This window comes from Oenanthe melanoleuca, chromosome 14 (genome assembly GCF_029582105.1).
Source record: "Oenanthe melanoleuca isolate GR-GAL-2019-014 chromosome 14, OMel1.0, whole genome shotgun sequence".
Classification (NCBI taxonomy): Eukaryota; Metazoa; Chordata; class Aves; order Passeriformes; family Muscicapidae; genus Oenanthe; species Oenanthe melanoleuca.
In genome coordinates this window covers 1,673,292-1,699,257 of record NC_079348.1, presented here as the reverse complement: position 1 = coordinate 1,699,257, position 25,966 = coordinate 1,673,292, and the positions used below count along the sequence as shown (strand labels likewise).

General features: G+C 43.9%; 2 protein-coding genes across 2 annotated transcripts in view; one reads left to right on the top strand and one right to left on the bottom strand.

Annotated features, from left to right (window-relative positions):
* The first annotated feature begins 7,504 nt into the window (after positions 1-7,504).
* Positions 7,505-24,583, top strand: GPRC5B (G protein-coupled receptor class C group 5 member B). The gene is made up of 4 exons (XM_056503548.1): positions 7,505-7,705; positions 13,688-14,701; positions 19,231-19,343; positions 20,679-24,583. Exons 2-4 carry the CDS (start codon positions 13,696-13,698, stop codon positions 20,721-20,723), a joined length of 1,164 nt encoding a protein of 387 aa, XP_056359523.1. The 5' UTR covers positions 7,505-7,705; positions 13,688-13,695; the 3' UTR covers positions 20,724-24,583.
* A 672-nt stretch (positions 24,584-25,255) lies between these two features.
* Positions 25,256-25,966, bottom strand: part of IQCK (IQ motif containing K) — a 33,749-nt gene continuing 33,038 nt past the window's right edge. Inside the window, exon 11 of the mRNA XM_056503661.1 lies at positions 25,256-25,952. Within this exon, the coding sequence (XP_056359636.1) occupies positions 25,924-25,952 (29 nt within the window). The 3' untranslated portion in view covers positions 25,256-25,923. The remainder of the gene's footprint in view (positions 25,953-25,966) is intronic.

Here is a 25,966-nt window from a genome sequence, read left to right as displayed (position 1 = left end):
CAGAGCACTAAGATTTGCTAATGACTCAGCCTCAATAAAACACACAGCAAGGACCATCAAAATGAATGTGCAATGCAGGGATAAAATTCACAGGCTACATTCTTTAGGCTAGAATCTCCACTACCCTTTATTTTCCTTCAAAAAGAATATTAACTCACACTAGGTCTCAGTGCAGAGTAAAAAACCAGCAAAAGAGAAGTTTTAAAGGGAATCTGTGTCCATGTAATAAATAAAGTGATAGATGGGAGTGCAGAGGCTGTGATGGCCTGTACAGGACTTGGAGCAGCAGTGCTCCCCACCATCCTCTGCCTGAGCAGAGATCCCAGCAGCTCCCAGGAAATCACTGCAGAGTGTGGGTGGGAAGCAGAGAAGGAGCCACAGGGATTTTTTCTAGTTTAGCATTCACAAATTTGAAAAGAGCATTTCAGGCAAAGCCTCATTTATTCTCAATGAAGATGGAGAGGCTGTGGTTTCTCCCTGTTGGTGTTGAGAACTGGCCCCAGGGTCTGCCTGGTTGTGACCCAGAGCTCTAAAGTTCTCCTGGCACAAAATGGCCTTGGAGAGCTTTTCTCTTTCCAACAGGGCACGAGGAGGGAGCAGGGAGGGGCCTCTGGGGCAGGTAAATGACATTATCTGTCCTGTCCAGGGGTGGAGAAGGAGCCTCAGCATCCCCTATTCATCCACCAGCTCCAAAAGTCTGTCATGATATGCATTTGAAATCTGATCCTCAATTCTTTGAAGTTATGCTTTTCACTGGATTTAGTGGAATTTCACACAGTCTCTAATCTCTCTGCTTTTCTTTTTAAGCAGCCACTTGCTTTCATTAAGACAGACATCCAGGCACCCAGTGTTCTCTAACAACAATAAAGCTTGCAAGTGTCCAAGCACAATAACAGAGTGAAGGGAAATAAAGGCAAATTATAAACCCCAAAACACAACCATCAAAAAAAAAAAAAAAAAAAAATAAACAACCCACCTAACAAATAATTCTAATTTCTAGTAAGAAATAAAAATATGGCCACTTTGCATAAATTCAGTGCCAGGGATTGACTCCAGAGGCAGCCTAAAAGTATCTTTAAAGTGCATGAAATCTATTTTTTTACAGATGTGAACTAAGAGGCTTATGGAAAAACAGCCATAAAAAGATTCTTCTTTAAAGTTTCAGTGTGACATGAGGCACTGAACTTGAGGGTTACTTTAGACATGCTTTCAGCAGCAACACCCTTGTGTAACAGCAAGTGAGCTGAGGATAATTGTAATGAAACAGCCTCTGTGGCACCAGCTTTCCTTTCCTATCAGCTATCCTGCAGGATGCTGCTAGCACAGCTCAGTTATGTAAGAAAAAAACTAGATTTTTGGAATGAGCTCTAGAGAGTGGTGCCCCACTGGAAAAACAGGTGCAGTTCAGCACCTGTTGTACAGCTCAGAACTTGTTCCTGTGTCTGAAACAGAAAAGTCACAACTGAACAATGCATCCCCAGTGCTGCAGTAACCTGCTCTCAGGTTTGGGGGGACAGGGAAGCACTTCTCAGAATGAGAATAAACCACCCTGCAAACCTTTATTCCAGCTGTGGATTCAGACCTGCTCAGATTCACACCAGCTGAGACTCTGGCCCAAAGACTGGCAGAAAATGAGCTGTCAGTGACAGCAGAGGAAGGGCAGGACAAGGGCAGGGCTGAAAGAGCTTTTCAGAGCAATTCTTTTCCCTTCCAGCAAAAGCTGCAGTGTACATCTTCAGTAAAGGTCCTTTGATTCCTGTTCAGCTCTGCTGGTCAATACAAAGATGTGACCCTTCCTTAAGGTTGTTTTGTACCCATGGTCTAAGGTGACAAAAATCAGCCAGAGGTGGGATAACCAATCTTCTGTTTCCTTCTTTTTTCCCTTTTCCTTTGCTTATTGGTTATGGCTTAGTTTGCTATAGTTAAGCTTAGTTAAATTCACTCAACCAGCATTTTACCCCACATGTTCACTGTGATGAGAACCTTGTTTCCTTTGCATTAAACTCCATGAAATTTAGATGTTTTATAAATGAGGAAGCTTTCCTGCTCTACCTCCATTTACAGAATTACCATCCTGTTTAGAGTTAGGCAAACCAGGAACATCTCAATGTGTAATTTCCACAGGCAAGCCCGAGTGTTTAATCCGTGGGTTCTGAGGCTGTTCCCGAGATCCTGGCGAGTTTCTCCGTGGCCAGCAGGTGACAGTGTCAGCAGCAGAAACCCTGAGCAATGCAAGAGGGGATTTTCAATCATCTGCCAGGATACAAACGTTGTTTTTTCGGTTTTAGATACATAGACACTCCACAACAGGAGGCAATATTTTTCATCAAACATGCCAGGAAAGAGAAAGGCCAGAAAAAAATTCCGGGTGTGATTCCCCTGAGGAGATATTAGAGATAAGGGCATTAATGACACTGCAGTCAAAAGGCACCAGCAGCATTCTTTGCAGCACTCAGAAAAAACCCTTTGCATCTCAGAGTAGGTGTGAAACAGAAGATGCAAATAAAAGCACTTATAAATCAAACCCATTTGAAGCATAAGTGCATTGAAGGGTGGCACTGGCTGATCTCTTCAATGTGTTGAGGAGGGAACAGGACAAAGAGAATCTCCATGTGCATTGTAGGTGACTGTCACAATTCCCTGCAGCAGTCACCCGAGGAAACCTCACCATCCCCAGCTGCACACCAGGAGGAAGGTCAAGGCTCTCCAGCAGAAGTTGCTGTTCTTGGCCATAGCCACCATCTCCCCAACACATTCAGTTTTAAGGAAGTTTTCTCATGCTCAGAACACAAAGCCACAAATTCATTTGCTTGATCTAATTTATTTTAATACAACTGAGACTTTGCCTGTGTAAAGGTCAAGTATAAACATTTTAAATCTAACTGGTTTGGCCAGTGTGAGGTTTATCTAGTCAGAGCCTCAGAGAGGCTATAGCAATAACTCCATATAGCAGAGATATGCTGATTTAAATACCTGTCTCTGGTGGTTTTCCTTGTGGAATGAGGATTTGAAGGTGTGCAAATTCCCAATCATAAGGATTTTAATCAGTGCCTGGTGTCACAGATCATCTTGATTCAAATTGTGCTTTAACTGAGTTTTACCAGCTGCATTAAATCAAAAAACTTGTCCATGTTTCTCTACAGTTTAAAGAAAGCATTTATGGATTACTAGTGTGATAAAGGAATGTGTTGAGAAAACAAACAAGTATCATATTGTCTGCATTGTAACTCTCACCTGCATCACTGCTCCCTTGTGCTGCCTTCCCATACAGTCTGTCCAAACCAGGGATGGGGTGAACCACAGGACAGTTTGTATTTATTACCAAACACAAAAGGAATTGTTGGTAGGTGCACAGTTGTAAAAGGGTGTCCTTACCTTGGTTTGTGTAACCCAAGCTGACAAAACAGGTGTAATTTGGGTTTGAATGTGGATGTGACATCCAATACTATGGCCATTTACCCACACTCTCAGTCCTGAGAGCACCTTCTTTTGTGCCATGGATAGAAGTTTTTCCAGATTATGTTTCTCCATAATGTTTCAATAATTCTTGCTTTCTCTGTCCTCCATGCATCCATCTCCTTCCTGACACCCATCTTTTTCTTCACAGTGATTTCAAGATTCTCCTTCTTTCATTTCCCCTTCTCCCCTTCTCCTCACTAGCCCTGTTTGGTGACTCAGACCCATCTCACAGAAAGCTGTGGAGGGCAGGCTGCCCTGGGCAGTGCCAGGAGTGACTGTGACACCCTCTGCAGTAACACAGAGACCATCTCAGGGTGGTCACACAAATCTCACTGTCTCCTTGCTGCTGCCAACCAATGGGAGCACCAGGATTTGTATCCTGCCCTGAGAAAAAGCAGGGCAAGCATTAGGCAAACTAATCACGCTGCAGGGATTTGTGCAGTGGGAAGTACCTCTGCTCCAGGGTCAGAAATGGTGTGAATCAACCACTCACCAGTGCCAGGGGCAGATCCACCTGGTATCTCCTTATATATTCATTATTGTGCCATCTCAACCCCTAGGAACAGATCCCAGAGCCTGGCCAGCCCGTGGTTGAGGCACAGGGTCTGTCTCAGGGCAATCTGAAGTGATTTCACAGTGATTTCCCCCTGTGCTGTCAGCCCTGTCTGTGCCTGGGGCTCTGCACACTCCCTAATGCAAACAGAGTAATGCAGACTTAATGATTGCTGTCATTTCCATGTGCCTACTGCTGATCTCTTAATGAAATATTCCACTTAAATTGCACTGGCACAAGCACAGGTCCGTGCTGGCAGGAGCTGCAAAACCAGAGCACCAGTGAAAAGGTTCTGCAGTACAAAGGAGAGCTGCTAGTGAAACACTGCTGGAGTGTTTTTGTGCCTGCTCCTGCAATAAACACACCTGCCAGGCTTTCTGAAGGGTAAGGAGAGAACAGAGGATGGAAATTGCTTTTATCTCTGGTTGGGGTATGGGAAAACCAGCTGAAATGAGGGTGGGGATATGGGTTTGGCACTCATGGATGGGGCAGTGGTGTCCACTCAGTGCTGCTCCAACAGCCTTGCTCCCTCCTGGCAAATCCTGCTGCTGCAGGAGAGGAACATTGGGAACATGCAGCACTACATAGACTCTTTGTTTACCTTTTGTCACAAGCAGTAAACCAAATATTGGTGGGGGAAGGCTAAAAAACCTATTCAGTGACCAAATGTGTGTTGTAGGAAATAGGAAGAGTAAAATTACTGAAAAGCAGTGGGGTTTTAAAAAGTTGACTGTATTGTACACTGAGCCCAAAATAAAGACAAATAGATACCATACATGTTCTTCACTATTCCAGAGATGAACAAAAGCATTGAGCTTACCTTTCTGTAGGCCATCAGCTCTTGCAGAATTGCATGGCATAAGTGGAGGTCTCTAAATTTTGCCTCTACTTTGGCCTTGCACAGCTCACCCCTTCCCCAGTCTCTTCTAAGCACTGATCACATGCAAGCAGCTGCTGGCTGCAGGCACTGCAGAGTCCCAGGAGCTGATGTAGGAGCAGAGAGCCCATCTGAAATCAGGGAATTCACACAGTCTGCTTGGGTCACAGCACCCACTGCATCCTTCTGCTGCTCTCTCACACTGAGGAAATGCTGAAGCTGCTGCTGAGTTTGTGCTTGACTGATGGAAATACTTTTCCCCTAAATAAAAGCCTATTTTAAGAGCATATTTTTCAAAGCTAACTAGGTGGAAAGTAACACAACAGGAGCTGTGATTTAGTCCAGCTACTCTACCAAGTCCTCCTATAATTTCCTGGATGATTTGGAGTCCTGTCCTACACTTTTTCATGGTAGCTAACACTAAAAACTGCTTCAGCAGGAGAGAAATCAGCCCTATTCAATACTGATCCACTAGTAATGGTTGAGAGGGGCATTATCTTCCCTGTCCTATCAGTACAAGGCAAACAGGGGAGGCTGTTTCCTTCAGGGAACCAGGGCTGTGTTAGAGACACAGGAAGAAGGGAACAATGCCCAAGATTTGCATTTGCTGAAGGGCTCAGCACATTGCTCCCTTGTGAGCTGGCCAAGCACATGAATCCTTGTGATTCATCCTTCCCCCTGCTCTACCTCTCTGCATCCAGCACGGCACAGAGAACTCTGTGTGTTTATTTGTACACAAAAAGGTCTTTACTTGGTGCTGTAGTATTTGGGTGCTTGGCTAAGGCTCCCAAGATGGAGCAGGGGTACAGACTGATCTGTTCAACCAGTATTTTCCACTTTTCTGCCAGACTGCTCGGTGACCTTGGGCAACTTCACCTCTCACCACCTCAGCTTCTGTAAAATTATCCTGCTTAATTTTGAATGGAGTGTGGCTGTCAACTGGTGCAAGAGCAGGGTATGTTGTTTATATGGGACTCAAATAAAACCAGTGCCTAAAACCTGAAAGCAGCAAGTAAAAGAAATTGAGAAAGAAAAGAGCAGAAATGTGAAATTATTCCTCTGCCTCAGCTTTTCTCTGCTTTCTGCCCTTCCTAAAAACAGGCAATTACAGTCAACCCCACCATCCAATTTACTCCATGACAACCACACTAAGTTCAGGCTACCCCCCAAGGCATCATAAATGACAGGTAAATAAGCCCACACATGTTAGGAAGAGTCTCTTTAAAGGTTACAGCTCTGCTGTGCTGAAGAATGCACATTTCAGGGCAGGTATTTCCCTTTGGAAAGCTCTGGATATGGAAACCTGGCAAGAAGGGCAGGTGTTCAGGAAGGACACGTTCCTGCTGCTGATGCCGTGTCAGCTGTGCCTGCCCAGACTGTCACTAGAGGTTTAAGGGGAAGCATGACCCAGGGATTGGGGGTGCATGACCCAGGGATTGGGGGTGCATAAACCAGGGATGTGGTGAAGCTGCCAGTCATGGACAAGCCAGGCAGATGGACTCTATGTTGTTGAAAAGGCTCATGAGTTTCTGCTGCTCAAGAACATCACATACAGAATCTGTCTTTTCCTCCTACAAATAACTCTCCTGGAGTTTGTAGGAAGCCTGTCTAAGGGTTATGACTGTCAGGGTTGAACTGTGGAGAAGCTGAAAAGCAGGACAGCAGCTGCCCATTGGGCTCCCAACATTTTTCCCTCCAAGTGTTTGTTTAGCGGCTGTGGCAGGTCGGAAGCTGCATCTGGAGAAGGTTTGAACGTATCCAGCGCCTTTCAAAATCCCCCGTGGTCAGAGGGCTGAAAACCCCCACACCTGGCCGTAGGTGTGTGCACGGCCAGCCAGCCTGCCCGGGAAGGGGTTCCCCAGCCTTGCTCTCGCACTCATTTCGAGACACGGGAGCTCCGTGTGCCCGCTCCCCCCCGCGCTGTGCCCTGCGCTGCGGCCGTGCCCGTGTCCCTGTGCCATGCCGGGGTGCGGGGTGTGAGCGCGGGGATGTGGTGATGTGTGCTTGGGGGTGAGTGTGTGAATGTGTGAGTGTGTGTGTGAGGGTGAGCGTGTGTTTGAGAGTGTGTGTGTTTGAGGGTGAATGTGTGAATATGTGAGTGTGTGAGTGTGTGTGTGTGTGTCAGTGTGAGTGTGAGTGTGTGTGTTTGAGGGTGAGTGTGTGAATGTGTGAGTGTGTGTGTGAGTGTGTGAGTGTGTGTGTGATTGAGGGTGAGCGTGTGTTTGAGGGTGAGTGTGTGAGTGTGTGTTTGAGTGTGTGTTTAAGGGTGAATGTGTGAATGTGTGAGTGTGTGTGTGTTTGAGGGTGTGTGTGAGTGTGTGTTCGAGGGTGAGTGTGTCAGTGTGTGTTTGAGGGTGTGTGTGAGTGTGTCAGTGTGTGTTCGAGGGTGAGTGTGTCAGTGTGTGTTCGAGGGTGAGTGTGTGAGCAGTGCGTGTGTTTAAGCGTGCGCACACCTCACCGTGCCCCCTCCCCTGGGTACCCCCAGCCGCGGGCGCCCTGTGCTGTCCCCGGGGCACCCTGCGCCGCCGGGCCGTGCCGAGCCGAGCCGAGCCGGGCCGGGCCGTGGCCGGGCGGGGCGGGGCGGTGGGAGGGGGCTGGCGGCGGGGCCGGAGCGCTGGGGCGGCGGGCGCAGAGCGCGGCGGACTCGCTCCGCTCCGCTCCGCAGGGCGCGCACCGGGCCGGGCGCTCCCAGAGCCGCCGCGGGGGCGGCCGGCGCTGCGCTGCGCTGCGCTCGCTCCCGCGCGGAGCCGGGATGTGACTTGCGGAGGGCTGGCGGACAGAGCTGCCCCGCCGCCCTCGGCCGCAGCGGACAGCGGGTGAGCAGCGGAGGGGCGGCGGAGGGGGGACAGCGGCTCCGGACCGGCCCCGAACCGGCCCCGGGGTGCGCACGGGGAAGGGCTGCGGGCCGGGGGGACGGAGCGCAGCCGCTCACCCGGCTCTGCGCCCTGCGCTGCCCGCAGAATTAGCCCGGTGGCCGCCAGCAGACAACAGGCTGGATATAGGAATCCCGGGGGGATTAGACGGGATATAGGGCAGGACGGGGGGGGCTCGGAGCAGGGGGTGCGCTGCGCTGCGGGGAGCGGGGCGGAAGGCTGGCGAGGAGGGCAGGGGAGTTCGGAGAGGATGAGGAAGAAGAGCGGGGACAGGCGGGGGAGGAAGAGACGGGAAAAAACCGAAGAGAGAAGTGAGCGAAGGGACAAAAGAGCGGAGGCTGAAGCGGAATAGGTATTGTCCAGGAGGAGGAGGCTGCGGGCGGATCAAGGCGCGCACGGAGGGGTCTCGGGCTCGCACCGCGCTCGTTCGCGGGGAGTCGCAGCCCAGCCGGCTCCTCACCGCGTTCCCGGGGGAGCTCAAGGGCAGCGGCGGGGAAGAGCCGAGGGGGAAGCGCCTTTTGTTGGCCCCCGCTCCGGTCCGAGGCCGGCGGAGCTCCGGCGGCTGCGGGTGCGCAGCGGTTTTCTCTCTAGTTAATAGAAGCTCTGTCTCTGTGTTACTTCTCCGCAAAGCCACGCACAGAGAGGATTTAGCACTTATGTGAACCCTTTGTTTACACCTGCACTTAATGTTTATCCGAAGGCTAACAGGATTTCCTGCGTGCTGAACCCGAACAGCCAGCTTGGCGAGCAGCGCTAGTGCCGAGCAGCTGTTTAACGGGGATACCCGTGCAGGGAATAGCAGCAGGGAATATCAGGGTTGTCTCGCTACATCAGGAGAAATCAGTTGACAGAACCCATCTGCTAGAATGCTATGACATTAATAGAAACAGGGTAAAAATTAGCAAAGAAAATAAAAACGTTGATTACTGTCATTGATTGCTATCAGTTGTGAATTCAACACCAAGCACTTTGGTCAGAAGTACCTAGGCACACATGATACACAGATTGTGACCAAAGGGAATTGAGCTCCTAGAAAATTAGAGAGATAATTTTATAGGGTATTCAGTGTCACAAAGTATTTCTGAACGAAAAAAAAGCAATACTTTTTCTACCTGTCCTTTCTGGAGTGGGATCTTGCCTTCTGTAACCGCGAGGCTGTAACAGCACGGTGTGTATCTAATGCAGGGCTGTCAAAATCACTGCCGTGTTTCTGCCTACAAAGCACAATTGCACTATTAATTATTATTCTGGAAATACACACATCTCTTGAGTAGTCTGATCTCAGCTTGGCTGTTGCTGCTTTGTTATCAGTCCTGGAGCTCATTCCTCAGTTCTGATCAAAAGCAGCTGGCAGAGATCCTGTGTTGTGATTAATTCCTCACTCACTCACATCTCTCCACAACACTTTGTGGTGGGGGTGGTTTTCTTTTGGAAATAGCACAGTGATCCAGTCTTCTGCCTGTATGGCAGAGCAGCTTACTACTTGTGCTACTATTGCTATATTTACTAGATTGTTTCTCTTCTCTGCCATTGAATGCATCTCCCTGTGTCAGCTGACTAACATTTGAACTTCAGGTAGAGATAATAGAGCAGATAATGCATCCAACCATGGATAGCCTAACCTTAAATCTTTGCACAATTACACTTTTATTTCATATATATATGTTGTAGCAGCATACAGCTGTGTCTTTTTGATCCCTTTGCAAGCTTTGGTCAGAAGACTTTAGCTACAGAAAGCCTCATTGATTTTTAACCATGACAACTTTTTGATGACAACTGTGAGATTTTCTGTTTCTGCTTAGTTGCTTGTAATTGTAGTTTGTACCCGCTGGGGCAGCTTTGTGTCTGCAATTTCTGTAGTGACTCGATGCCAGATAATGGAATGAAGGGGACACAACATTTTCTCAGTAGAAAAGAGTGGAGTTATTACAGCTGTCATTGAGAGCAGATTTTGAGCCAAAAATTGAGTACTGAATTTGAAACTGTCCTGCTAATTGTTTGCTGCCTTTGCCTAAAAATGTGTAAGGCTTATTGATTAGAATATTGATTGTAAGTGTTCCTGATTGCTCTGGTTTCAGGTATGCTGCCTTAATGGCTTTACTGAAATAAAATTTTGGAGAGGAATCTGGGGGTAAAGAAAAAAGATCTCAGGTTGCTTTTCTTCCCTGTGAGCAGCTGATTGAGCATGTGGGGGTGTGGGGTGCCACTGGCTGTGTCTGTGCTGGAATGTTTCCGTGCCATTCCCGTGTTCTTGTAGTTCTCTGGCAGCAGAAGTGAAGCACCAGCCCAATGGAGCTCTGTTGTTACCACTGGGAGGTTGCATAACTTCAGTGATAGCTAATCTAGGCATAAAGAAGTAAAAATACTCTTCCTTTTCAATTACTGATTTCAGTAACAACCAGCAAGCATGTGCTGCAGGATTTTACTATAAAACCTCAAGAGGCACAGAACTCTCTCTGCCATCCTGCACAGAATTGAGGAAGATGCTATTTTAATAAAACTCCCATAATGATGTTGCTGAGGGTTTTTTGTTTGTTTTGTTGTGTTGTTTTTGGTTTTTTTTCCCCAAAAACAACTTTTCTGGGAAAAAATCTTCACGGTTTTCCCTTAAAATGACTGAACCTGTGGTTTTAGCTAAAGTTTGGTATTCACTTGCTAAACTTGTGTGATATAATGCAGTGTTTTCTCTGTTTTTACAACTATCTGTGTTCAGTGCTGAGTATCAGCATGAGAAGGAGGATTTTTTTGGCTGGTAATGTTTCAAGAGGTAGATTACTAATATTTGCCTGTTTTTACCCAGTCAGAAATTAATACTAAAGAGGTTGGGAACAAACTGCTTTGTTGATAGCTGTTAGGAGGAGAAGATTCCTCTGTTGGAAACTTCAAGCCTTGCCTGCCAGCTTTGGTCTGGGCAGGATCTGGTGTTTAGTGAGACTCACTGACATTGGGTAGGAAATTATTTCACACCAGGAATAACTGTCAGCAGCCCTAGAGATTTCTTGGTCAGTACTGTGGCTGTCCAGGACCTTTCTAGGAGGAGCACAGATTATGTCCCATCAGCTTTCCCAAAAGTAGGAAGTAACTTGGGAGAATTCCTCTTGAGTTGAATACCTCTGTGTTTCAGAATATGTATTTTGAATTCTGAATATATTTTGTCACAGCTTAATTCCCCTTTCCAAAATGAACCACTTCTTGATGGAGGGGGAAATACCCAAATTCATTAACCCTCCCTTCCCCCTCCCAAACACTTCCAAATAGGAAGAGGAAACAAATGATGGCCTGACAATATGACTGCTTACCCATGCAGCACAATCTCCATGGAAACAGACTGTCCTAGAATAGCTCAATCACATGAGGGTTACATGACATGAATAAAGTAACCAGAAAACTGGAAAATATCTTAGAACTGAGGATACTCACACTTAATTCATTACCCCCCAGGTCTTTGGAGAGTAGCTAATAAACAAAGCTACTATTGAAAGCAATTTAGTCCACGCTTATCATAATTTGTAAGTGATGGGACAGTGGGAAATTAACATGACCCTCACTTCAGGGCTGGTTGTTGTTTCTAGTTTGGGTGACATTTAGAATGAATTTTGAATCATTTTCCTCATGACCTCCTACTTCTTGAAATGGTACCACTGGTTTGGACATTGCCTTAGTAAACCCCAGGGGATTTCCCACTTTGTGCCAGCAGGCACTGACCATTTCACACTTTTTAGGATGTTTCAAACACTCTAAAGAGAAATTCAGTAGTTGCAGTGGGAATTGACTGCACATGAAAGGAATTGGAGAACTATCTTCGGAATGTTTTCTTCTGGTTAATTATGTACTCAAAGGGCAAGAAGATTTATTGAGTGTATATTCAATGCAAAAATGAATATATTTCACTGATGATTAGTTTTCTGTCTGTAAAGTCAGTGTTTTTAACGTGGGTGTTGCAACAGAGTAATTGTAGAACTTGTTACATAAATCAGATATAAACAAGTGTATCTTCTACCAATCCACCATCAAGTAAATTACAGATAGGTAGAAAAAACAAATCATTTGTCCTTAGCAGGTCATTGCATCATTAGAACATTGCAGCCCTTCCAATAGTGCAAAGATTAATTTATGTGGGCTGGCAGAGGTTGCCCATTACCCATTTCCTGTTTGTCCAAGCCCAGATCCCATTATTTGTCCCAGCTTCACTTCTGAGATGAAGGTTTGGAATAGGATGTTTTGTATCCTGTGTGAGTGAAGACCATAGAGTCATTACATGTTTATATTGGCAAGTCTGCTGTCCTGGTGCCCCTAATAGGAAACATCAGAAGCTTCATCATCTGTCTCCTGACAGAGGCTGAAAATGGCCATTGGTCATTGCAGGGAAATGTTGGTTTGAAGATTCACATCCTCAGGATTTAACTTTGGTCATTACAGAACTGTAAAGCACAGGATTGTAATGCAAGAGCAATTCCATAGTTCTCAGCTCTGAGAGATGCAGTACAGTTTCAGACAGTCTATGTAAATAGTTTTTGTGTTGTTATGACTGATCAATGCAACTGCTACTTCAAATCATTTTCAACCCTCATTAAAGTTTTCAAAGTTTTCATTAAAAGCAGTTCTGGTCTACAAGGTCTCTTTGGACAGATAACCATTTAGGGCTGTTGTATGGCTCACAAAAGAGCTCCTGATAGTTTCTCTGCTTTTCACTTTGCACCCTAAGCTTGTCCCACGAGCAGTGTGACTCACATTGACTAACACAACTGCCTGCCTGTGTGCTGCTTGTCTTCCTCATGGTCGTGCAGGACAAGTGGGAAACGTTCCTCACACCCATGAGGAAAATCCTGCTGGAAGCTGCAGCACCAAGTGCTAGTGAAGGTTAACAGGGTCAGGTTTCATATCTGCACCACACAGTGCTCACTCCAGGCTGCCCTTACAGGACTGGGAGTTAAAGGTCACGTTTTTTAACAGTCTCCTTTGCTCTGCTTTGCTTAATGAAAGCAAATGCCATAATGTGTATTTTTAAAGCTCCTAACCCATGTTCTTCCTAAAACTGGGTTGGGATTTGTCTAGGCTTTTGGTCCTGATGGTCAAGTGGAATGTGTTGTGTTCCTGGAGAGTTTACCATTGTCCACTCTCTGGATCCAAGAAAGTGATGCTCTGGTTTTTGTTACTTGTTTTCTTTGAATGGCTTTGGACTGGCTAAGAAGCACAATGAGGCATTCATTTTTGATTAGTTGATTGATGACACTGCATGTGTGCACCATTGTCAAAGAATATGGGATTTTTGTAGACTACCCTTCCCATTTCCAAATGAAGTCTAATAGCTGGGCTTTGGAAGAAGATGAAAGAAGTGAATATGATAACTGCCTATTGACTGAGCATGATAACGAAATTTTTCTTTTTTCAAGAATGTACAATGTTTATTTTCCTTGGATTGCTTTATCCTTTAAAAAGTAATAATTTAAAAGTGGTTTTGACTCTGCCTTTGTTCCAGTAACAGGAGCAAGGCTGTGGGACAGTCTAATTGTGATATATCTTACACCTGCATCAGGCCCAGTGCAACTTAAACATGCTTTAAACACCTCGATTTGAGTGGGGTATTATATTTGAACAGGTACTAAGTGTCTAAGCATTGCAGATAATGTAATATTTGCAACAGGATACATAATTTTTTCTGGCTGTGTTTTAGCCAATTTCAGGGTCAGAGTTTGGAAATGTTGTTTTCAGTCCGTGCAAACAGAGCAATGAGTCATTTTGCATTCTGAGTACAAGAGGCAAAAGCAGCTTTTGGGAGGGCAGTGAAGGGGGTTGGGGGAGGCTGTGCCAGCTGCAGATGCGGTGCCAAAGCTGCGAACTCGGGCTGCTGGAACCAGCTGGGCTTCAGGGGCTCTGAAACCCTCCGAGCTCAGCTCTGGCTAAACAAATATTTTGTTGTCTCAGACAGAAAAATGAAAACCTACCCAGCCATTGGTTTCTTCCTCGTCTTGGTGATCAGCTGTGGCTCCTCGGAGAACTCCAGCACCCCTCAGGGCTGCGGGCTGGATCTGCTGCCCCAGTACGTGTACCTGTGTGACCTGGACGCCGTCTGGGGCATCGTGCTGGAGGCGGTGGCGGGCGCGGGCGTGCTGACCACGCTGCTGCTGATGCTGGTCCTGCTGGTGAGGCTGCCCTTCATCAAGGACAAGGAGAAGAAGAGCCCCTTGGGGATGCATTTCCTCTTTCTCCTGGGCACGCTGGGGCTGTTCGGGCTGACGTTCGCCTTCATCATCCGGGAGGACGAGCTGGTGTGCTGGGCGCGGCGGTTCCTGTGGGGAGTGGCCTTCGCGCTGTGCTTCTCGTGCCTGCTGGCGCAGGGCTGGCGGCTGCGCCGGCTGCTGGGCCGCGGCCAGGGCCCGTCGGGCTGGCAGCTGGCGGGGCTGGCGCTGGGCCTGGCGCTGGTGCAGGTCATCATCGCCAGCGAGTGGCTCATCCTCACCGTGGTCAGGGACGGCCGGCGCGCCTGCGGCTACGAGCCCATGGACTTTGCCATGGCCTCCATCTACGTCATGTTCCTGATGGTGCTGGCCGCGGGACTCTCCTGCTTCACGCTCTGCGGGAAGTTCAAGAAGTGGAAGAAAAACGGAGTGTGCCTCGTTATAACGCTGTTCTTTTCCCTGCTGATCTGGGTGGCCTGGATGACTATGTACCTGTTCGGGAACGCCGAGCTGCACAGGAGAGACAGATGGAGTGATCCCACCCTGGCTATTGCGCTGGTGTCCAGTGGTTGGGTGTTTGTTATTTTTCACGCCATCCCTGAGGTCCACTGTACCATCCTCCCATCACAGCAGGAAAACACACCCAATTATTTTGATACTTCGCAGCCAAGGATGCGTGAAACTGCCTTTGAGGAAGATATACAGCTTCCTCGGAGCTACATGGAAAATAAAGCCTTTTCCATGGATGAACATAATGCAGGTAAAAATTGGCTATCGAGGACTATATGTTTTGGTAGTGTCAAGAAAACTCTCTGTGTGAGAAATTTTTCAGGTCATGATAAATGCAATAATTTTCACACTACATCTTTTTCCCTGTTACAATTTTCACTAAGATACCTAGTGAGAGAGAAAAATGAAAAAATACAGACAATACATAGGTTAAAATGATTCTTCTGCATGTTGATTATTCTTTGAAAAACTAAACAATTTCAAATGCAAAGCCAACATCAAATGAATAAAAAATTCATTATGGAAAAAAATAACCTTTTTTAAAAATAATTTAAATGGCATTCTTTATAATTTAATTAATTAATTTATTTTATTTTATATATATATATATATATATATATATATATATATATATATATATATATATATATAATTTAATTAATAATTTAATACAAAATACTTTCCCAAAACCTCAGAACAGAATAAAGTGGTCTGTGTTACAAATTGCTCAGCCACTTGAGCAACAAAATAATTATTGTTTATTATACTTCCATTAAAATGGATTTAGTGCCACTTTGTGTCCCTGTGGGGGAAAAAATTGCTAAGTGGTTTATGGACAGTTCAAAGACAGCCTTTGTTCTGAAGGCTTGAACGTCTGAGGTTTCACAGAGGTTTGGAGGTAATTTGCCTTCCTTGTTGTAGAGCAATGTGTGATGGCATCATTAAAATTTGCAGTGGAAATGTTTTTGAGTAATTGCTGGAAGGTCCAGCAAGAGCTGGTGCTTCAGAGACCCAAACCCTGGTGAGGGTTTAGCCCATGTCAGAAATGCCAGGGGGCATCTGTGGCAGCAGGGGGGAGCAGGAGCCCCAGGTGATCTCACACCTGGATAAAGGATTCTGTTCCAAGTCACACTGATGTTTTATCACTCAAATTGAGAAGAATCCTGGCCTGGTGTCCCAGGCAGGAGTTGGCACATTGCTCTGGCACCCCTTGAAAGAAGGCTTAGGGCAGGTGGTCCAGGCACTTCACCTTCTATTCATCTTTGTGTCTTTGATTTCCTCTGGGTTTGATGTTTCCCAGACTTGGAGGAAAAGAGCACTTTTGTTTGGCACAGTGTTGGGTCAGGAAGGCATTTTTTCCTTTAAGTTTTTTAGCAGGAAATTTAAAGTTCTAGTAGGGAAGTTTTTTCTCTGAGTAGATACCATAAAGACAGTGGCAAAACAAAAAAATAAATCACATGAATAGAAGAATGGTTATTATTATTAATGCTCCAAAGCAAGAGGCAGTTGCACTATGGACTGTTAAAAGCACTCTTCTTTTTTTTTTTCTTTGGTGTTTTGGTTTTTTTTTACTGTCCTCCATCCCCCATTAAATTAATTTCATAGTAAAGTAACTGCAGTGGCTTCAGTAAAGCTATTTCTGACTAAGGCAGATCTAAGAACAAAATTGGATCTTTCACTCTGTATCATTCCTATTCATGGATGCATTTTAAAAAAAGAACTGGAAGCTCCTTTTTGATCTAATCATTCAGTAATTAAGTTTGTTTGTGAAATGAATAGATGTATGATAGCTATAAAATCATTATACTATTTTAGTGCAATTTATGTTCTGTTTTAATCTATCTGAATTATAGTACAATACAAAATAGATTTCCTTATCTGATGCCCTTATTAATGTACACTATAATAAATGCCTGTCATTCCTATTCCCATGGCATATAGAATTTTTAATATATCAAAACAGATTAAATATTCCTTTGCAGCAGCTCTTTAAGGACTGGCTTGGGACAGCAGGGTTTGGAAACAAAACTTAGTAACAGGTAAATACTTAAAGTAAATACTTTAGTAATAACCAAGTCACTAAGTCAGATCCCTGTGCTGATGGTTGTCAGTGGCAAAGCACCTGGAGTCTGTCAGCAATTGGCTCTGCAGATATGTGGACAATGTTCCCTTCTTTCATCCATTTAATCAGACTCAGTTTGAGAATTCATCATCAAGAGGTTAGAAATTATTGGAAGGATACATTCTTCAATTTCTTTAGAGTTAAGAATGATGTTTAAGAATAGAAGATCCACTAGTTGTAAAGTTTAGAAGACATGATAAGCAGAAAATAGATTCCTGACTGTCATACTTGTTTCAGTAAACAACTTTAAATAGAGAACATGCCTGGACAAACATATTTTCCATTAATTCTTGTTATTTCCATTAATACTTGTACAAAACAATTTCATAACTTTGCTTTTTTTAAGATTTTCAGCAGCACTTTAAGAATCTGAGCAGCCTTCAGGTTCAAACAAGCATCTGTCCTCCTTGATTCCTTCCTAGCAAAAATGTAGCTGCAGGTTTTGTATTGCTACAAGAGCTGCTGCATTCCAGGAACAATATTAAGCATTAATAAAGCAAACTTATTTTAAAGTCAGCAACTTTAACATCATTTAAACAGCATACTAATCTGGGATTTTGATATTTATATGATAGGTTGAAATATCTCTTTAGGAGAGTTATTTTCATAGGTCTGCCGTCTAAAATTATGTCAAAGTATTTAGAAAGCCTGGAAGAAGAGAAGTTCCTGAGTTCTCAGTGCTTTGTGGAAGTGCAGTGCACACTAGTAGGGCAACCTCTGTAGACAGAGAGAATTTGCCTTAAACAAGAGAAATCTGGATTTGAAATGTAGAATGCTACAGCTGTCAGGAAACCCAAGCCCAAGCAGCTCTGGTATCATTAAATTTCATTTAATAACCTCTAGTACCAGAGTCACCATCTCAGCCAATGCCTAAAAGCAAAGTGAACAAAATTTAAAATGTGTTAAAAAGAGGCTTTTAGGTATATCCTCATTACTGCTTGTTTTTTACCTACACATACCCTATGCAAGTGGATTTATTTCATAGTAATCTAAAAAAGTACAAGGAAAAATGGTAAAACTGGTGTGAGAAAAATATCCAAAATGAGTATTTTGTCTACAAGCTTTGTCACAGATTCTCATGTTAAAATAAGTGTAGCTGTTTGCAGTAATAGGGAAAGAAAATTTAGCAATATGATATTTAATTTACTGGCTCTTTGAGATAGCTTTGAAATGACTGTGTCTATTTTGTGTAAATATTCTGTATAAATATTTTAATGATGGTGTGCATGATAAAGATATTTTTGTGTCTGTGTGTACTAGCAAATACCAGTGCAATCATGTGTGTTTATCACACAAGTAGTCAAATAGCAAAAAAAAAAAAAAAAAAAAAGAAGTTATCAACCTTGAGATGGTTAATAAGAAGAAATAATAATAAAACTGATAATATACTAATACTAATTTCTAATAAGAAATACTTAGTTCCAGTTCAGGCATTTTGATAATTTTTTCTCCCAGTGTTCTGCACAAATACATAATTTTCAAATAGAGAGCAAGTGAGGGTCTGTATGTATCTGAAGTCGACAGCTGAGCATTTGCAGGGTGGAATTTCTAAATTTCCATGCTAAATCAGTACTGGTTTCCATCTTGGTGCACAATTCCCAAAGAGAGGAGTACCAGTGGATAGAGGACAGCACATGGCAATACGATCCATCTAAATCTACACAGAGCAGCTACACTGGAGATAAATCCTGGCTTCATTCAAGTCTGTGCTGGAATTCTCATAAACTTCAGCTCATTCCCCATTTCAGGCAGAGACTGTAGAATTGTAATTTGAATTAAATCTGGGAGTCCTTGCCCCAGGTGCCTGAAGTGGGCATGTTTCAGTTTGGCAGCTGCAGATGAGTGCTGCCCGCTGTGGCCACGCTCAGCGTGTGGATAAATGAGCTCTGTTCCCTGGCCACGGCTCAGGCCAGGGAAGTCATTATTTACCCTCCAAATTAAAGAGGGAGTTTGTATGTGCCAATCTCCAGACTGCTTTAGAGAGAGCAGCACATCCCTCATATTCATATCTCATTCAGAATTTACATCTTGAACCCAAGCTTGCACTGAAATTAACGGGGAGGCTGATTTATTCCTGGTTAAACATCCAAAGTGACTGTCAGTGTCTTCTCTTTGGCTTCAGTGATTTGCCATGTTTAAGCTATTTGAAAGCAATATTTGCTCCATCTTTCTAGTTTCTCAGAGTAAATATAATCTGAAACATCTGGAAAATCCTTGTATGCTAGTCATGCTGAAGTAATGCTCAGGGGGTTGTGAGCAAGGCTTTGGATCCCTGTCCACTGAGTTTGATAGAAAGCAAAATGCAGCACGTTTTACTTAACCCCACAGTATCCAGACCAACACAGGGAGCCCTTTGCAAAACATTCTGTGCAAGACACATCACAAGTTTGGTGACTAAAGACAGTGAGCTCCCACTGAAATGAGATTAAGCCAGCTTCAAAAAATTGGTTCCTTTTCCCCCCTCCCTAGCAAACAGTTCATTGAACGTAAATCTGATTCTTCCAAGGTCTGCTCCCAACATGTAAGAGAAACAGCTGCTCAAAAGCAACGTGGAAGTTAAAATCAGTGGCAAAGTTCCCAGGAACTAAACTGGAAGGAGGATCCTCTGTGATTGCCCAGCTCTGATTGTGTTCTAAGTGATCTCTCTTTTCCAGCAGCACTAAGAACAGCAGGATTTCGGAACGGCAGCTTGGGAAGCCGGCCCAGTGCTCCTTTTAGAAGCAATGTGTATCAGCCAACTGAGATGGCAGTTGTGCTAAATGGTGGGACTGTAAGTATCAAAATGTGATGATTTAAGAAATCTTTGAAATGCACTGATATATACAACCATTACTAATTGAAAAACCTGCTTTAGCTTATTCACAGCAGGGGAGAGCTGTAAATGAAAATATAAGGCAGCAAGTATGCATGTAATGCTTCCCTTCCCTCTAGAAAATATGTAATTAACAAGTATTTTGCATTTGTTGACTTTGCTATTCACATTTTGCAGTGCAGCTTCAGTGAACCAAGTTTTTTTTGTGAGACAACACATTTAATGACCCTTTCAAATTAAATTTGTGTTAAGGTATTTAACGTAACTATTAAGTGACACCATTTCTAATCTGATTTTTTTCAAGATGGTGTGAGTCACACAGATGTTTTCAGGCAATACATTACTTTAAATAATTGTTGCAGATAATGGTGATCTCTCACATATTTTTACATTTTCCTGTAAAATACATGTAATTCTTTGTAACTTACAGGATTGTACATATTTTGAAAAGGGATTCATAAAAGAGGAATATAGAATATTTTACTGTTAATAGTATCAGATTTTCTTCCTTAGATAATGGTTTGGCATGTCATTCTTTGATAGACCTGTATTTTTGCAGCCTGGTTATTGTGAGATTGGTTTAGTGATGCCAAACAGACCTCACAAATTTTTTCACATTATATCTAATTTTCACTTAGAACATTTCATATAGCAGGCATACTGTTGCAAAAGAAGAAATTTCATCCCCCATTTTTCATTCATATATACATGCTTCTTAAAAATCTCCTCATGAGCCAGTTTGTACTCAGTTTGTGAGTTGGGTTTTCTTTCTTTTGAATCATGAGCTGATTCCATAACTCAACCTCTACATTCAAAACCAAATAACATGAACTGATTGCAGGTCTGGTTTTGTTTTGGCTGATTTTAGTGAACAAGAGGGACTAGATACACGAATTCTCCTGTGTGGGTGAGATGTCAACTTGAGTAAAATGGAAAGGCTTGGCTTTGCTGTCAGTAATGGATTGCATCCTTCTGATCTTCCAATTCATCTCTGCCTGTTTTCTGATACTGGAATGTGCAGCTCAGGGAGAAGGCAGTTAAAGGATAAGAAGCTTGAGAATTTGGGTTTTTTTTTGTTTGTTTTGCTTGATGCTGAGTTAGATACAAGCTTGTGTATATATAGTCACAGTTTTACTGAGAGATAAATGCACTGTATGGGTGGAAGATGAGTTCTTTGTAACACTTTGCTCTAGAACTACCATCTGGAAAGCTGTCATGTACATGTAGTGTGGTAAGACTGATTTTTGAACAGTCTAGATCTCTCAGTTATGGGTTTGTTATCCTTATTTCCAGATACCAACTGCTCCACCAAGTTACACTGGACGACACCTCTGGTGAAAGGCTGTAGGCTGTAGAGAATGAGAATCCTTGTTGCAGATGTTGTTCCCTGGCAGTGTGTCTTTGAGGGAAGGAATCCATAACTGTACCAGAACAAAGCAACAAAGCATCCAGGATCTTTTTAAATCCTACAGAGGATTTAGCCTAAATGTGAACACCATTGAATGGAGAATTGCAAAAACAAAATTGTCAAACTGAAGCTGAATTTAATTTAAAAGAGAAGTAGGCACACCTTAAATTGGCAGAGGGGATATTGTATTCTGAAGTGTAAGATATTCTCGTCTGTAACTTGTGTGCCAGGCAAGCCTGGTTTTGGTTGCTTGCAAAATACCCTCCTCTCACCTAAACTTAACTCATGTTGCCACAAGAGATTGCCACTATAGTGTGAAAACACGCAGGATTTCTTTCCATTTTGCTCCTTTTCCTGTCATTCCCAAGGCCATGAGAAGCCCCTGTTTGTCCTTCCCGGCTGTGCTGTGCAGTCACATCTCACCGGGGCGCTCCTGCTGCTCCCTGGCGATGCTCTGCTCTTCACAGCTGCCCTAGAGGGATGAAGGTCTGTGATGGTCCGTGCGGTTTGCAGCTCCTGGGGCCGGGAGGAGCCGCAGCTCCGGCCGGGGCAGCCCTGTGCACCCACCCACCCATCGGATCTGTGCGCAGCACAGCCCGCACCCGATCCCGGGAGGGTGTTTGTGCTGGGACGGGCCGTGTGCGGCTGTGGCCGTGGCTGTGGCTGTGTCTGGCTGTGGCACTGGCCGTGGCTGTGGCACTGGCCATGCGTGGCTGTGTCTGTGGCTGTGTGTGGCTGTGGCTGTGGCACTGGCTGTGGCTGTGTGGGGCTGTGGCACGTGGCCGTGGCAGTGGCTGTGTGTGGCTGTGTGTGGCTGTGGCTGTGTGTGGCCGTGGCTGTGGCTGTGGCTGTGGCCGTGGCTGTGTGTGGCTGTGGCCGTGGCTGTGGCCGTGGCTGTGTGTGGCCGTGGCTGTGGCCATGGCGGTGGCACTGGCTGTGGCCGTGGCTGTGGCCATGGCTGTGTCTGTGGCTGTGGCACTGGCTGTGGCCGTGGCTGTGTGTGGCTGTGGCTGTGTGTGGCTGTGGCCGTGGCTGTGTGTGGCTGTGGCTGTGTGCACTGGCTGTGGCCATGGCCGTGGCTGTGGGTGACCGTGGCTGTGTGTGGCCGTGGCTGTGTGTGGCTGTGCCGGCGCTGCTGGAGGGAAGGAAGGCGATCCTGAGCCGGCTGGGCTGGGCTGGGCTGGGCTGGGCTGGGCTGGGCTGGGCTGGGCTGGGCTGGGCTGGGCTGGGCTGGGCTGGGCTGGGCTGGGCTGGGCTGGGCTGGGCTGGGCGAGCGCTGAGAGCCCCGAGCCCTGTTGGTGCCGCAGGTGTTGGTGCGATTCAACGTGGTGGTGAAGGTGATTTTTAGTGCCTAGAGAGTAGAATCTCTGTGCTGGAGGTGGTTTGTTGCTGTTTTTGTTTATTTAAGGTGGTTTCTTCCCTACTGCTCCCCTCCCCATCCATTTTCTTGAGTTGATACGAGGCAGACTTTTCAAAGCTTTCCATCCTTGTTTTCTCCAGGTTATTCGAACGGTTCCCATTGCCCATTTGTTGTGCCATGTTTTTTCATTATGTTCGAGCAATCATTCCTTTCTTTAACATTTAATACATATCAGACATTGAAAACATCACTGTTTCCTCTGTTTGGCCAATGTTAATCTTAGCTTTCCTCAATACTAAAAGCTAATTGTTTTTACTTGAAGGCATAGGAAACATATTACAAATAAACTTTGCATATGCTGTAATAAAAATATATATTTTCAAACTAAAAATAAAATAATATGTACAAATAACTGAATAGCTTAGTAGCTTCACAGAGAGAAGTTACTTGCTGTATACTGCAGAAGAAAGACAAGCTTTTTATTTTTCAAGAGTCTTCCTGATTCCTCATGTACCTGCATTTCTACTGAATTAGGAACCTAGTCCTGCAGACTTGTACTCCCATCGACACCAGTAGGTCTAATACAGGTACAGAGGCTGCAAGACCAGTCCCTAAGTGTTGCACACAGATAAATGTATATATATATATGGAAAAATATATATTGCCATTCTTGCCATGATCATCTTATGGGGTTTTATTTCAAAGCCCTTCTCCTCCAGAAGCAATGTTTTTCTGTCATGCATGAGAGAAGGAGTGTGTCAGCTCCCCCTGCCCTCCCCTCCTCGAGGCAAAGGAAGCATGTGCTTGTTTTAGGGATCCTTTATTTCACTCTGTATGTAACTAGATGGCCTTAGTAACCAAGTAGGGTAGGGGTGGATATTGCATGCTATCCAGTGACTTAGAAATACATTTTGCTTGCTATGAGCAGAGCTTTGATCAAATAAGATAATGTTTAAGATACTGATAGCCACCCAGAAGACACCTAATTTGAAACAATTAAAAAACTATTATCACCACTTGCCTGCAGAATTTTGGTTTTAAAAAACATTTAAAAAAAAAATCCCTCATAAAACTCTTATCATAAAAACATATAAGATGACCATGGCATAAATGGTAGGACAGCTTTCTTTTAAAAAGTTTATCATGCTACAACCAAGACTTATTAATTATAATACACTTTTTCCAGACCTTTGACAAAACCTATACAAGACATAATTATCTTAAGAAACTTTCTTTTTCTAGATGTGACTGAATTGATAAATAGAGTTCCCAATCCTGCTTCTGATGTAGTTGTTTGGAATTTCAGGGCTTAGATATGGCCAGATCTTACAAACTGCTATTCACATGACTAGTCTCACTGGGTTAGTCATGTGGACTATTCAGTGAATTAAAAATTAGCAGGATTGGATTTAATGTGTGGTGGTGAAAGTGTGGCAATAGATTTAGGAGGGTCTTTACTTTCCAACTTTATATATAGTAATGAGCAACTTTTTTTTTGTATGTCATTAGTCTGTGATGTAAAATGCCCCAAAATAAAACTGTAATTGAAGAAAGGCACCTTTATGTTAACTTATATTTTTGTTAATAGTGTTTACTTTTGCCTTTTTTGAAAGCTTTCTAGAATGTAGAGCATCTGTGAACAACATGAATAAGTAAGTAAGCACAAGCCTTTCACAGTTCTCCTAACTATAATTAGCTTTTATACTATAAAAGCTACTATGTTGTCCCTTGATGGTTATGTGATCATGGTGTTTCCATGCAGAAAATGAAGTCACAAAGCACGTGACAAAAGCATCTATTACCAAAACAAGATTTATAATGACTAGTTTTTGATCAATGGCAGGAAAAGAGTTCAAAGTCATACAGATCCTGTTCTGCTTTCAGATGGGTTGAGGGTGTTTGACACTTACCAGAAAATATGTAGCATCTTTAGAAGAGCACTCTCAATACATCAGCTGTTTCTATAAACAAGGCACATGAAATAGTCTAGAATTAGTGTTTCTGCTTTTAGTCTAAACACAGGCATCTTGTTGGCTTTGCTTGAGCCTGATGCCTTGGGTCTCACTAAAGGCCATACAAAAGGGAGCATTGTAGCTTTTATAATAAAACAATTGGATTATTCTACCAATTTACAGGATTACAAAGCAGGTGCTTTTTATTAATTGATGAGAGCTAAAGCTCATTTTTGATAGATAATATATATTTATTAATGTATTAATGTGTGTTTTATAACCTACCCTTTTTCCTGCTGATTGTTGCATACTGGTATCTTATTAAGGACATCTTTAAAGGATTTTCAAGACAATCAATGTGTACCATGATGACTGTACATAAGTATACAAAACTACAAAGGTTGTAAAGCATGGGCAAATGTTTTATTTTCAAAATGCTGTTCTTAACGAGAATAAAGGCTTTACTATTTACTTACAATGTTTGTGTCCACTTGGTTTGAAAACCCACACAGATACTTCCCATTGCAGTGAGCAGTGCTGCAGAGAGAATTGCCCCTTGGTGCAGTTCCTCCATATAAGCAAAGTTAAACTGAGGCAAAGGGCTCCTAAAGCACATTCCTCCACCTCTGGCCACATTCCCACACTCACCCTTAGCTCTGGCACTATCAAACCCACAAGAGCCAGGCAAGGAGCTCAGCAGCCAAACTCTAACACAAAAGGGATTTTTTTTTTCCCCCTGTTGGCTTGGCAGTTTCCTGTTCTGGTTCAATTGCTTCTGCTTGTGAAAAGGAGGGGACAGGAGAATACAGCTGGGCTTGAAGAGTGCAGGAGAGTTTTTCTTCAAATGGTTTGATTTTCCAGATCTGGTGTAAGAACCATCATCATCAACCAGGAAAAACCCCAAGGGGTGGGTACTGGTGTAACAGTGAAGACAAACTCTGTGCAAGTGATGGAAGAAACTCATGTGGAACCACAGCAAGTGCTAGAGACCACCCATGTTTTATTAGGTGTTCAGTAAAAACAGCTGCACCTTTGACTTCATGGAATCATTTGTAGTTCTGCTACTATCATCTCTAATTGTGAAATTATAAAAGCATAAATAGGATTGTGCTTGACAGGGCTGAGTTAAAAAAATAATAAAGGTTCCTTAGCAAGAGGCCCAATCTGATTTTTACTGTGCTTGGACCTGATGTAAGTAGCCTGCATAAGATTGCTGAAAATGCTGACACTGGGATCTTAATTCTACACTTTCTCAGCACATGTGCTAAGTGGTAACAAAAGGGCCTTTGACTTTTCTCCCCTGCAGAAATGCAGAGCAACCCCAGCTCTCCTTGCCTTCCATTGGAATTGCAGGGGAACAGCATTTCTGCAAATTAGAGTGTTCTGAATAGAGCCTGGATTTGTGTCAATTGTCACAGCTCTGCAGGAGTCAGACAAGTCCAGTTGATGATAAATGAAGATATAACACTTGCCTACATGTGGGCAGAACCCCATTTAATTTCATCCAGAGTTTTGTTCCTCTCAGAAAATATTTTAATTGAGCATTCAGGAACACAAGATAAACACAGATTCAGCATTTTTGGCTAAATATGCACTATTCCATCTGTTTTAACAGAATTGTGCTCACTTAGTCTAAGACTAACTTCTTGTTTTGGCATGCTGGGTCCTTACATAACCTGCCTTTGATTTACAATACCTCACATGTAAAGCTTTAATGCTAAGAGCATTTCTAAATCAGTATCACAAAGTCCACGAGCTCTGTGCTTTGGAATTTCAGTGAGGAAACTAAAATTGAGATGTTGAAGGATTTTGTGTATGTTAGTCCATCTCTTCTGATTTGCTTCCCACTGCAATCATACAA